At 42.6% G+C, this 14019-nt stretch overlaps 1 protein-coding gene across 5 annotated transcripts in view; it reads right to left on the bottom strand.

Annotated features, from left to right (window-relative positions):
• The window catches only part of ERC2 (ELKS/RAB6-interacting/CAST family member 2), a 962057-nt gene that overhangs the window by 196700 nt on the left and 751338 nt on the right, over window positions 1-14019 (bottom strand). For all 5 annotated transcript variants that reach the window (XR_004482334.2, XR_007479446.1, XR_004482336.2 and 2 more), the window contains one exon: window positions 2832-2966. Coding sequence is in view for 1 of the 5 variants with exons in the window: in XM_049715281.1 (XP_049571238.1) it covers window positions 2832-2966 (135 nt within the window). In the remaining 4 variants the exon portion in view is untranslated. The remainder of the gene's footprint in view (window positions 1-2831; window positions 2967-14019) is intronic.

The following is a 14019-nucleotide window of genomic DNA, read 5'->3' as shown; positions in this document are numbered from 1 at the left end:
ATCCAAATCAATCCATTATTCAGACTCTAATGTTGTCACGTACTGATATGAAGCTGTCACTTTCTCCAAAGAAGTAGTTCCACTCCATACATACTAATATATATACTTACACAATTACGTGTAGCTTTTACAATCAACGGGGAAAGACTTCCCAGCCATTCAATAACTGTTACAGTCTGGGACTTACTTAGATTTATAACAATGCACATATTGATAGATGAGTTGGTGAATATGAATCTCAAAATCCCGTACAGGGGAAGGCATCACTGTCCAAGACCTGGAATACCTAGTCAGAAAGGGCAACCAGCCCAGGGGATCTTGCCATCTCCATCACTGGAGTCAACCTATTCCTACCAGGGCTCCTAACTTAAGCCTCCTTCTCTGATTGAAAAAGTGCACCAAGGGAACTTTACAGCCTAGCTGACTCCAGTTTAAAACCACAAAGCTATCCTTCTGATTAAGGGTATTTCACTTTCACAGTGAACCCCACTGCAGTTCCTAAGTCATGGGCCCCCTAATGAAGTTAAAACTACCTGTTATCTGTCTGGTTCTGATTGACAAGATCCTGAACAGAACTGAATGAGACATCAGACTTTTGCTCTAAAGCAGACAGCAAACCCCTCGAATACAGGGGTATTATCCATCATCCTCTTCCCCAAGCCCAGCAAAGTGGCCGGCGTGGAACATGTGCTCCAAGTATCGGCTGAAGAAGCAAAGACCCAGCAGCAGGCCTCTAGTCGGTTGAGGACCCCCTCCTCTCAGGGCCTGGACTTTTCATCTGTAGAAGAGGATGAGGCTCTCTGCCTCTCTGTTCATGGTTTGCTTAGAGTAGTTACTGACATGGAGAATGTGAAAGTGGAGCGTCATCACCACCTTCCTAACAGTGCCAATGAGAAATGTGTACCAGAGGTCCTGACCACGTGTGTTAGTCAGACATTCCTCAAGGAATGCTAATTCTTCTGTGGAGGGCACCACCCCTGAGCAATTATTTCTGCCCCATGACAACCTCTAGTGTCTGTAGACAAACTTAAGAGGGTCAACCAAACAGGCAAGTACTCTAGTCTAATAATTAAAGATCTCTGGAAAGGTATCCGGAGACTAACTTTTGTAAAAAATATCACTCACAAGGAAGGTAAATTTGAACTGGTGCCGTGTTTCTAGCAGGACACATTAGTGTATGTGTCTCCGTGATGAAACAAGACGGTTATCTCAGCAGGTTCTTGTGCAAACCACTTCCCCAATTTGCCTCCAAACCTTCTTTCCGTCCCTATAGTGCTCTGTGTTCCTGTTTCTCTGGGGGAAATTCCAGGATGGCCTTCTAGCACCAATAAAGCCTTACACTTACACCTCATGGCAGAAGGTCAAGGAGCAAAGGGCAGGGATCAAGAGTGAGAATGAATTAGTTAGCAGGATGCCAGGTATACTGGGGCAGGTGAGTGTGGGGAGGTGGTGGTGGTTGTGAGGGATGAGAACTGAATAAATAAAACCAAATCAGACCCAAACCACAGACATATGAGATAATGACATAAAATTAATCTCTCTCTCCATTTTGCTGATCTCCAAACTGAGAACCATTTTTGAGAGCTGATGACATAAACCAGTGCCTTTCTGCACTTGGCTTCAGAAACTAAGATGTCCTACATGGACATCTTCTCCAGGGTTGAGGTCTCTGAGGGCAAATGTTTCCCAGTACAAGGATAGGGCCAAGCTGGGGGCGGGGAGCCCTCCGATTGGCGCTACCTCACTGCACAGCGCCAGGGGGTATATTTTATGTTGTGTACTATATAAATGATGCCCCCTGGAGTTGTACTACTGGGAAAACACCTTGGAGACTTGGAATCTTAACTTCTATGCGATGGAGTGACATGAGGTAAAAAGGAAACAGAGCCACCTGAAAAAAAATTTTAGGAGTACAATAAGCACCCCTTCCTCCAACAAACAGGTAAACCCCTCCTCACACAGGTAATTCAAATAAACCCTTCCCTCACATATTTAGAAATATAGAACAAAGGCATTCACACTTACCCAGATGATTCCATTCCATTACCTATGACCCCATCCCTCTTAAAATTTATTGTATACGTTAAACTACTTTAAAAAAAGGTCATAGTACAATAAAGGAGGAATTACTGTCAATATTGATTATATTATCCTGCTAGTTTGCATTTAATTTCATAATTTCCACAAAATTTACCTTCAAGAGTGTTAATGCTAAACATAAATAGTTTTTGCATGTGGTGGGTGAATGTGAATATCGTTGAAAACCACAGAAGGGCTGTGTTTTTGTCAATCCATCTCTTCACTTCTTTACTTAGTTAAGGGAGAAGATAGGGTCCAAATCAAATAAACTGGACCCCTTGACTTCACTGGCTAAAATGAAGCAAAACTGATTTCTTTTCATGTTATTTTACCCCACTTTTAATTTGCATCACTAAGGAATTTTCTAGGACTGTTCTCACCAAACTCAAGGCTTCTCTAATTGCCAAGCTCATGGAAACAAAGTGCTTTCTCTTAAAACTCTGAAAGAGACATTCCAAAGTAAGCCACCATTAGATACTGAGCCAGCAACAGACTACATATCTATGAAAGAAGAAAGGAGAGGAGGAAAGAAAATGCATAACATAAACAAGAACAGACAAAACCTTAAAGAGGAAGGAGAAAGGAAAACATTTAGATTCCTTGAGTGATGGAAATAAATACCAAAGCTATTAGTTTCAGTTCAAAGAACGTATCACTTTATGCTGTTTATTATTTCTTGAGGATTATTTATTTTATCTTAGAATATCCAAAGGGTAAAAGGGGCCTTGGAGGTAAGCGGCAATGAAACTGACCTGGTCAGGAGAGGGCCTGTGATTGGAATGTTGCGACCTCCCAGGAGATCGGTGGTGGTGGTGATGGTGGTGGTGGTGGTAGTGGTGGTGGTCCTCATCATAGTTGTCCGCCATCAGCTTCATTCTGTTCTGGGTCTGCACAGAACAAAAACCAGGGAAGATTCCGTCAGGAGCTAGAAGACCAGCCAAAGAGACTCAGGGCATAACTACAGCACCTATAGGGCTCCCTTTGTTCCTTTTTTAGGAACAGTTCTCATTTTTAGTTACACTGAAACTTAACAAAGAATGCACCATGCCATGAGCTTTGGCGAAAGAGGTTTTGTCACATCCTTGAAGCCACTATGTTGCTGGATCTCCATTCAGAGCCATAAGTGTACTTCCCCCACGAGATTTAAAAGGCAATAAATGGACACATACTAAAGTGCTTTGTTTTATGTTATCAAGCGATCACAGAGGTCCGGAGTAAGCCTGCAATCCCATATCGTCAATGGTCACATCCTACACTCTAGAGCAAGCAAGAGAGGGAAGCCCTGGATGAAAAGATGGAAAAGGCCTGGATGGAGACACAGAACTACAGACAAACAGTGGCCTTGCAAGACAAGGCCGAGAAATCCACTTAAAAGCTGCCGAATGCAAAAATACTGGTGGGGATGGTTTGTTACCATGATGACTTCCAGGGAAAGGGCACTCGATGGACATTTTAACTGATATTGTGCTTTGAAGAAATTAAGCAAAAGAAAAGCGAAGTTGATGGAGAAGAGCTTTACTCCCTGTTATGTTTGTCACATGAGACAACTAGGTGTCAGAGTTAAACCCCCAGGGCCATAGAATTGTATTGTTTTATTATGTAGGGCAAGAAAGAGACCCACGGATCCATCGACCTAACAGGGTCACAGAATCTAGAAAACTGCCTAAAGACCATGGAAAAAGGCAGATAAAAATATCCAGCTCGGAAAGCCAGGAAATGCAGGACTACAAGTGTGGGTTTGGAGATAAGGCCGTCTGGGCTCAAGTGTCGCTCCACCGCTTTGCCGGTTCTGTGGTCTCCTGAGAGTTAACTATTTCTGTGCCCCAATTTCCTCAACTTCAAAATGGGAGTAATCGTACCCCCTTCCCTGCGGTTGTTCTAAGGAGAAAATGATGCGATGGACTTCAAGTCAGTCCAGGCTCTGGCACGTAATGGGCGTGAAATAAAAGTCATGCTGTTATTACTATTACTGTTGCTGTTGTTTACTGGAAGACACTTCTCCTTCTTAATACATGTGGTTTCCTTTGCCTGTGACACCTCCCCCAGCCACCTTCCCTTGCTTCTAACTTCTGTGTCTGGCCTTTTCCTGACCCCACCCTTGAGAGCAGGTGACGTGTGCCTCCTACTTACCACCCCTCTCTAACCACCGATTTATCTGTCCATTTGTCAGTAAACTTGAGGCTGTTTCTTTCATCTGCCTCTCTCCAGAATCTAACACAGGGCCAAGCAGATGTAGATAACATTATGCATGCTGTTGCAACCAGTGACTGAAAGAAAGAAGGGGCCATAATTCTGAAGGGCGCTGCCATTCTAGAGGCGAGCCGCATGACTGTCCTTAGCCAGGGAAGGTCACTAAGAGTTGAGAACATCTCATGAGTTGCCATAACAATACCACTGGTGGCTCATGACACCAAGCCATCAGCACTTTAAGAGAGCTGGAAGTCAGAGGCTGGCAGAGCCCCCAGCCAGCTGGAATGTTACTACGTAATATAAATAATACTCTGATAATAATTCTGGACCTAGCAGTCTACTCTTATAGTATTTTTCATGTATGATCTTAACTTAACCTCAAAACTTTCCTGGGAGGAATTATTACTATCTTCATTTATAGCTAGGAAATCAAGGCACAGATTTCAGCCCCCAGAGGCTCTTTCTTGACATAGAACACGGAGATTTTCCGGGACTTCCAATTCTCAATCACTAGGCTTTTCTCTTAGCCGTGTTGCTAGCAAAAAAAGGCAACAGCCGAACAGGTAGACATAGCTTTCTCATAAATGTTTTGGAAACACCTCACGTCGCAATTCTATGTGACAGAGGATGTCTCATGATTTACTCACTCCATTTTTTAAAAATGTGTACGGTATTTGAAAGGCCCCAGAGTGGACGTAAAAACATGCGTGTATGTGGATAAAAACAATAAAAGTAGAGGGAAAGAGCCACCTAAAAATCGAATTAAAATATCTCAGGCAACCGTTGGCAGCTGACAGCATTTCCATCCTTCACTTGTCCACTTAAAGTGTCAGAAGACCCAATGGACAAGTTACATCTTATGAGAAACAGCAGGTCAGTGGAGCTGTTGCCGACCAAGTGCTGAGATTCCCCTATCCGGGAATCTCATATACACGAGATTGTGAAATTCAGCGTTTACACCTAAAATTCCAGTAGTGTCAGGAGCCTATACTTTTGAACTCATGAACTAATAAATCTGGAATTGTTTCTTCTAATAGAATTCTAAAAGTCTGAAGGGAGCTGTAAGATCTGCTATGGTCAAGAAGGAAGGGACTCGCCCAAGAATGAATGATGAAGCCTAAATGAACAAATAATAACTCTGCTATTGTAAACATCATAATGCCCTTATCCTTTGGGGAAGCTCCTGTGATTTTATGAGATTATTTTCTTACCAGCGACAAGCTTAAAGTTCCCTACCTTTGAACTGTATCCCATAAAAGAATGTACAAGCTAAACAAGATGCTATATGCAGTCCTAAATGTGTCTGCTGAAATGAGGTGTTGGAGAATAGGCATGTCATGGGATAAAGACTGTAAATGAATGATGTCATCTTTCCAATTTGGTGCTGAAATATAAATAAACCACGTTGTTCATGTGAATACCAGATCTGGGGGAAATGTACACAGAGCAATTGTGAGCGGAAGAGGCTTCTTTTGATTAGTCTGGGCTGGAAGAGAAGAGTGTGAAATGGAGATGAAAAATGAGAGTTTAGCCTGGTATTTTAGACCATTTTTATTTATCTTGCTTGTAGCACGTCCCCTAAACTATGACCGATTTCTTACAGGCTGGTGGCTAGTTTTCCCTTCCGTAGAAAAGTTTGACCAAATCCTGCCCATTTAATTGTGAAACTGGAAATGGATCTCTTAAAAAATTTTTTCAATCTACACTACCTATCCTCATCTCCACACGATTATATTCGTTTCCTAACACACCAAGAATGGTCTAGAAGGATAGAAAGCCATGAATAACATTCCCTAAAGGTGGATGGAAGAAAAACTGCAGAAAATTTAAAGAAGGATTGGAACAAGGATACTATTCGTTCAAATATTTCCAGACACATTTACCAGGTGATGGTTCACATCCCTGTGGCCATCAGAGACATACAAGGTGCCCACCACAAAGCCTTAGACAGCAAATCCTCTGGGCAGTCATAACTGAAATCCCGGGAAAGCTAATATAGAGTTGGAACTAGATAGCTTTCCACAGCTCTGCACTTGGCAACTCATGGCCTCATTTAGTAATTCACTGAAGCCCATTTTTATTTCCTTTTCAGGGTTTACCAAACTGCTGACCTGACACGTTCGCCCTGGCTAACTGTGTTATATTGGTTTTACTGTATTATGTCATGACTGCTGAGACAAATCTCATCAGATTTCATTTTCTACTTCCTCTTTCTTCCAGGCGCCACCTTATTGCTCTGGGGCAATAGGTTCCTAACGGTTCTCCTGCTACACTCTTGCCTCGCATTGAACACAATCTGTAGTCAAGAGTGACATCAGACCTCTGTTACGACCTGGCTTTAGATTCCTCAGAGGCTCCCCACTGCCCTAGGAAAGAGCCCCATCTCCTCCGCAGCTTATGAAGCTCTTGTGAGGTAACTGCTGTTCACCTCTCGGCTGCCTATCCTCCCCTCCCTGCCCTGGGACAGGCTGATCTCTGGTCCTGTCGTGCCTTTTATTCTCTCCCCCTTTACCTGGGTTATACTCATTAGTTCTTCTGGTCTTAGCTTCAACACCATCACCTCCAGAACCACTTTCCGTAAGTCCACCTCAGAAGGATTAAGTGCCCCTCTACTGCCTCTCCCAGAATGCTGTACCCACGCCCACGCGCTTCCATCATAGCACTTATGTCAATGAATGGTAAGTAGTCACGTGTTTTCTGGGCTTTCTCTGTCACTAGGTTGAAATTCTCTTGAGGGAAGCACTAGGTGTGAATTACCCTTGGACTCACCACCTAGCACAGAGTCTCGTATATAAGTAGCAAGTAAGTGTGTGTGGAATAAATGTGTAAATGTACGAAGGAATGAATAGGCCACTTTGGAACAGATGAAAGGAAAAAATACACAATTAGCATCTATGACGAGCCAGGTGAGTATGTAACTCTTCATGTGATAGTTTAACCTTCCCTGTTGTGCATTTGGTTTTGGTGGTGGTTGTTCTCGGGAGTGAGGGAGCAGGCTAAATGTATAGTTTCGGAGCTGTTACAAAAGTCAAATTGTTCTTGTTTGAGAAATATTCTGTTCTTGAATATAATGGACCTACTGAAGTACTCCCTGTCTTTGGGTACTTACATCATTAAGAATAAAGAGTGTGGGAGTGTTATGGGGTTCATTTCCTTCCTATCGTCTAGCGTTTGGAAGAACAGGAATCTTTATAGAATACTTCCATTAGCACCCAAAGTCAACCATGGAAAACTGAAACTGTATCCATTAACTAAAATCCCTGATGAACACCATCTGTGAAAAGGTGTCATATACTCCATCTCTCTTGACATTTCTGAAGAGTTTATCCAAGGAGCTCTTGAAACAAAATGAAAATCCTTGATTGACTAGAAACAGACTCAATAGCTTAACAGCAATATGTAGCCATAAAAGTGTAACATTAAAACTGCCTTTAAAATATTTTAGCAAGGTGGCAATAATGAACTATGCTTTGATCAGTCATCTGGATCAAGTTAACAATAAAACCTTCATGACTATGGTTTAAATAAGAAAAAATATATAATAAGATTTGTTGCTATGGGATATGGAGATAATACTATACAATAGCAATTACACTTTCTTCTCTCTCTTTCTCCCTCTTTCCTGCCAGGGAAATCCGAAAGAGTCCAGAACTCTTCTACTGGTCATGTTTCTGTGAAGTTAGAGCAAGGTCAACAGTTCTTGTCTCTGAGTTAAAGATGAAAAAACCAGACAACAACTGAACAGTGAAAAGGAGAGGGATTTCCTGAACATCCACCAGGCCCACATGGCAATGAATCATAACTGAGTGGGGTCTGGGTTCCAAAGCTTGGGTCACTCTTGCAGGACAAAATGAAGCAGGAGGGTGAAGAAACTATTAGGGGAATATGCTGCATCAGGGAACCTTATGGGAGTGAGTAAGAGTCACTGAAGGGCGTCTGCCTTCTACTGTGGACATTGCACAGAAATTCATTCAACACTCACCAAACTCCTGCAACCATAAAGACTAAAACAATTATGTGCCAGGCTAAGGGTCTGAGCAGAATGCATTCATTGAATCCTGAGATAGCTATTCTTATGAGCTGTCTTTTACAATTGAGGAAACCAAGCCCATGATCACTCAGCTAGTGAGCAGAAGAACAGGACTTAAACCCAGGTTTCTGACTCCAGAGTCCTACGGTAGTGTATGAAGGGTAAGGTCACAGGCCAGATGCATGCAACAAAGCAAAGATAAATATATGAGGAATTAGAGGATGGACTATAACACAACATGAGAAGAAAAACAAGGAGAAAGGCTTGGTTTACATGCGTGTCTGGAGGCAGGGGAAATCCCCTCTAGCTAAGGGCTGTGACATCAATAAGGCTCCATAGGTCAGATGACCCTTGAGCCAAGATTTGCAAGTTGGTGTGGACATGGCTAGAAGGAAGAGTGGACTGGGGAGATTCCATGGTAAACTCACTCTCTAATCGCCATGAGAGGAAAAACAGGTCAATGAGAGGAACTGGAACCCAAAACATCGTGCGTGCGTGCGTGCGTGCGTGTGTGTGTTGGGGTGGTGCTTTCCTCATTCCTTTACTGGATGTGGGGGGAGCAGGAGAAATATTTGAGATGATAATTCCTATCTTATTTCTCAGAATTTACCAGCTTGGGGCATTTGGGAAAGAAGTTAGGAAGAGCCAGAGCCATAGGCTCACACATGTCAAACTATGGCATCTCTGGGAAAACGAGCCAGGCTCTGGACACCTCTGTATTTACAATTATCTACACAATCTACTGCTGCAGCATCAGTCCTGCCTTGAAAACTGCTCTGACCTCTTCCGACCCATTCAGCTCATCCGTCCTTCCTCCCATCCATCTGCAGCCAAACAGGACACTGATGAGACTCTCCCCCCCAACATTGCTGAAGCCGTTTTCCCTTAGTCCTTATTTATAGACAGAACATTAGTAGTCACCATGGCCGGTGTGGCTGCTATTTCTGTACCTACTCATTAAGTACCCTTATTTTATTTTTAATTGTTATAGGGAAGTCAGTGCCCCTCCCATACCCTCTTGTTCCACCCTGGAGGTCACCTGTAGATTGAATGGGCAGTCCTGGATGTGCTGTTATCTTCCCACCTCAAGCCCCTGCACCTCTCTCTGCATGAGGTCTTTCTCTGATCACAGGGGCAAGTTTTGCCAGGAAACAGGGCAGACAGAAGAGTTGGGCAGTTCATGCCCTTAGAAAAACCCTCAATCTATGAGGGAGGGACGTGATGGATAAACCAGCACCCCCAGTCCCTTAGTGGGACCATACTATGGTGTGTTCCAGAATCTCTCAGTAGGTCCCCAGCAGGGTGCAGCCCTGGTTGACTACATTGGGAAACTACCCATTAATACATGTTTATCTGCCTTTCAGATCCCTGTATCACTTCTCACCATGCTTCTTGGGATCACCTCCCAAATAAACTACCTGCACCAAATCCCTGTCTCTGGGTCTGTTTTTATGGGAATCTCAGCAAAAGTCTAAGATCTGCACAGGACTAACATTTCTGTGACTACCAGGCCTTTTCGTGGACAGTTCTGAGATTTCTCATTACCTAGGGAGATAGATCTCTCAACTTTCTTAGGCAAGTAACAGAGGCCTAGCACTAACACTGTTGCTGCCAAACATTCACTCTGTGACTCAAACTGAATCACTTTTCCATGCGCCTCAGTTCCTGTATCTATAAAATGGGCAAGAGAGGAAAGAATGTTTTAGCATGAACCAAACTCCACATGAATAGATGTTGATCTGTTCTCCTTCCTTACTGTACTTTTTTGGTAGCTTTTCTTTTCTTTTCTTTTCCCTTCTAAAAGCAAGGGAGGGAGATTATTCTGATAAAGTACTTCCTGCTGTCACCTTAGGAACCTGAGGAATTCCCCAAAGGGTTATGGGCAGCAATTATAGCCGAGAATATCAACAACTCTGTTCCGCTATCACCACCTCTGTTCTATCACCCAGTGCAGTCCATGGGGGCAGAATTATTTACAGAGAAAGAGTTCTATGTACTTTTCTAATGATGTAGAGATTAGTATCCTTAATAGTAGCAGAAGGAAGGCTGGCACTGTGAGACAGAGCCTCCCGTGAATATCAGTGATAATAACTAGGCTTTCCTAGCCCTTGCTGTGTGCCAAGCACAGCACTTTGCTGTTGTCATCTCTTCTAGTCAGTCACACCAATGCTCTGATGTAGGTTGCCGGGGAGGGGTATATTCAAAATCTTTAATAGCTGCTATCACAGGGGCAGAAGCCCATAAGAACCAAGAGCAACTCAAATGCATATGACCTTACTATCAGCCCTACTAGAGGCTGCTATTATCCCCACTTTACAGATAAAGAAACTGAGGCTTACCAGTATGACAGCTCTATTTGCCTTCTTTGCTACAATATTGTGAGCTGAGATTGTGGGATAAGTTTGAGAAAAATGCCTTTGTAATGCATGGGTAAAAAGGGAAAGTCAAAGTAAAATAAATAATAGCAGTGGTAGTATTTAGAAAGAAAGAAAGAAACTGAGAAAAACTAAGAAACTTACCCAAGATCATACAAATGATAGATTTGGGATTATGATGCCAGAGCTTCCTAAGTAACCACTCTACCCTACTGCTCAGATTCATAAAGACTGACCCCTTTATTATAAAAATTAAGATTGAGTTGGAAATGGGCTCTGACTCTCTGGACATTGACCCCAATCAGAGCTGATGAGAGAAGCAGCTCATTTTTTTTTTTTTTAAAGTTCTCTGTGAAAAGGATGAAACTCAGACACATTATAAAATCTTGATCGAGCCCCAAGGGAGTCCATATTGCTGACCAAGCCCTAATATAAATTCAAAAGTCATTATCCACAAGTCACACTAATTTTTAATGCTTTAACCAATACGATGGTTTCAAACCTAGGCTAACACATTAGCAACTGCAGACAACCAAGAAATTTCTAACATCTTGAGCACTGTTGGAGGTGGTGGGGGTCTTGCAGAAAGGGAAGGGCCTAGAAGTTTCCACCACAAAGTTACTTAGTTTAGTGCAGGTCTGTTTAATTAAGTAGTGGACAGCACATGCTATACTTAGCTTTTAAACACTTGTAAAGTCCTCTTCATTCATTTATCTTACTTGTCACTGACAAGCTCTTCAAGGACTGTAACAGTATGCAGAGCATGAAGAGCCTGGGTAAACAAGGCATATTTTATGTTGAGTCTAAACTGTTTCAACTCAGAGAGTCAATAGAGGTTCTCTGAAAAAACCCCAGACTCTCCTACTAACTAAGGACATATTCTGTGCATGGTCTGTTACGAGTTTCTTTAGAAAGTGATCTTCAAAATCAAATCCCAAATTTTCAACTAAAAAGAAAAAAATAAGAAAGAAAAAAGGGAGGCCTGGAAAAAAGGAAAAAAGGAAGAAAGGAAGGGAGGGAGGGAGGGAAGAAGGAAGGAAGAAAGGAAGAAAAAAAAAAGAAAGGAGGAAAGAAAAACGAGAAGGCTGTGTGCAGACATTAGAATTCAGACTCTAAAACTGTGCTGAAAGGAAACCATAAACAAGATGAAAAGATAACCCTCAGAATGGGAGAAAATATTTGCAAATGAAGCAACTGACAAAGGATTAATCTCCAAAATTTACAAGCAGCTCATGCAGCTCAATATCAAAAACACAAACAGCCCAATCCAAAAATGGGCAGAAGAGAGAAAGAGACATTTCTCCAAAGAAGATATACAGATTGTCAACAAACACATGAAAGGATGCTCAACATCACTAATCATTAGAGAAATGCAAATCAAAACTACAATGAGGTATCACCTCACACCAGTCAGAATGGCCATCATCAAAAAATCTACAAACAATAAATGCTGGAGAGGGTGTGGAGAAAAGGGAACCCTCTTGCACTGTTGGTGGGAATGTAAATTGATACAGCCACTATGGAGAACAGTAAGGAGGTTCCTTAAAAAACTAAAAACAGAACTACCATATGACCCAGCAATCCTACTACTGGGCACATACCCTGAGGAAACCATAATTCAAAAAGAGTCATGTACCACAATGTTCATTGCAGCTCTATTTACAATAGCCAGGACATGGAAGCAACCTAAGTGTCCATCGACAGATGAATGGATAAAGAAGATGTGGCACAGATATACAATGGAATATTACTGAGCCATAAAAAGAAATGAAATTGAGTTATTTGTAGTGAGGTGGGTGGACCTAGAGTCTGTCATACAGAATGAAGTAAGTCAGAAAAAGAAAAACAAATACCGTATGCTAACACATATATATGGAATCTAAAAAGAATGGTTCTGATGAACCTAGGGGCAGGACAGGAATAAAGACACAGACATAGAGAATAGACTTGAGGACACGGGGAGGGGAAGGGTAAGCTGGGACGAAGTGGGAGAGTGGCATGGACTTATATATACTACCAAATGTAAAGTAGATAGCTAGTGGGAAGCAGCCGCATAGCACAGGGCGATCATCTCCGTGCTTTGTGACCACCTAGAGGAGTGGGATAAGGAGGGTGGGAGGGAGACGCAAGAGGGAGGGGATATGGGGATATACATATGCATATAGCTGATTCACTTTGTTATACAGCAGAAACTAACACAACACTGTAAAGCAATTATACTCCAATAAAGATGTTAAAAAAAAAAAAAAAAAACAACAAAAAATCCCGGAGAGCTGAACTGACCAGAGCCCAATACTTCTGAATCAAGACCCAGTGAAATTTTATATGTAATACTGCACTTATAGTTGATTAAATATGTTTGACATTGAAAAAAATAAAAATAAAAAGATAAAACTGTGCTGACAAGGGAAGTAAAGGTCTTCATTTAATTCATATATCCAACAAATATTTATTATCACTGGCCTAGGCAGAACTGGCATCACCAAATCATCTCCTCAACTAATGAATGTTAGAAACTATCTTAGGGTGTGGCCTAACAGAACTGGCCAACAGACTGGAAACTGATAGCTCGAATGACTACTCTGAGGGCAACATGAAGGTCGAGCAACCCAGCAGTGCTTCAGGAAGGGACGGAGAGTCTTACACAGGAAGGGCTAAGTGTCCACATACCTGGAGATATGCAAGATGATTCACAGGGAGTAAGTGGGGTTTTTCATAGTTGTGCGTTTGCTATAAAATATATTTGAATAAATTATAACAACCACATCCAACAGAGAATTCACAGAAATTATGTCATAGGACATGGAAAACCTTGGGAAGTCAGTTTTCTAAATGACAGAAGCTTGAGACACCCTCATCAGAAGGAAAGAGCGAAGCAACTAGAATGAGTTGGGTTACAGAGAGCAGACACTAGAAATTCAGAGCAGCCCAGAGACAGCAAATGCATCCTGAAGAGCTGTGAGAGTACAGAAGGACGTTTCTCCTACAGGGGCTTTTGAGCTCAGCACAGAAATGGGAGCAAATGCAGCCCTGGCCGGCTCCAGTTCTGAAGCTGAGTGGAAGGGCACAAACCCAAGACCTCCTCTGTACCTCATCCCCTACAAAACAAAACAAATGACAACAAATCGGGTAGAGAAGGGAGGGTGTGAGCAATGCAAAACATGTGGTGGGGCTGCTGGCCAGTGCTGAACACAGAGAGAACCCCAGGGAGAGGGGTGGTGAGATGGCCAGGAGGGGTTTGGCAGGGCAGAAGGGGGTCTGGCAGCTGGAGGGTGAGAGGAAGGCAGAGGGAGAGACAGCTCGGGCTTTGGACAGGGAACAAACCCCTCTCCCCAGCTGGTCTCA

This window comes from Orcinus orca, chromosome 10 (genome assembly GCF_937001465.1).
Source record: "Orcinus orca chromosome 10, mOrcOrc1.1, whole genome shotgun sequence".
Lineage (NCBI taxonomy): Eukaryota > Metazoa > Chordata > Mammalia > Artiodactyla > Delphinidae > Orcinus > Orcinus orca.
Note: the sequence above shows the minus strand (reverse complement) of the source record. Positions and strands in the feature narration are given on the sequence as shown.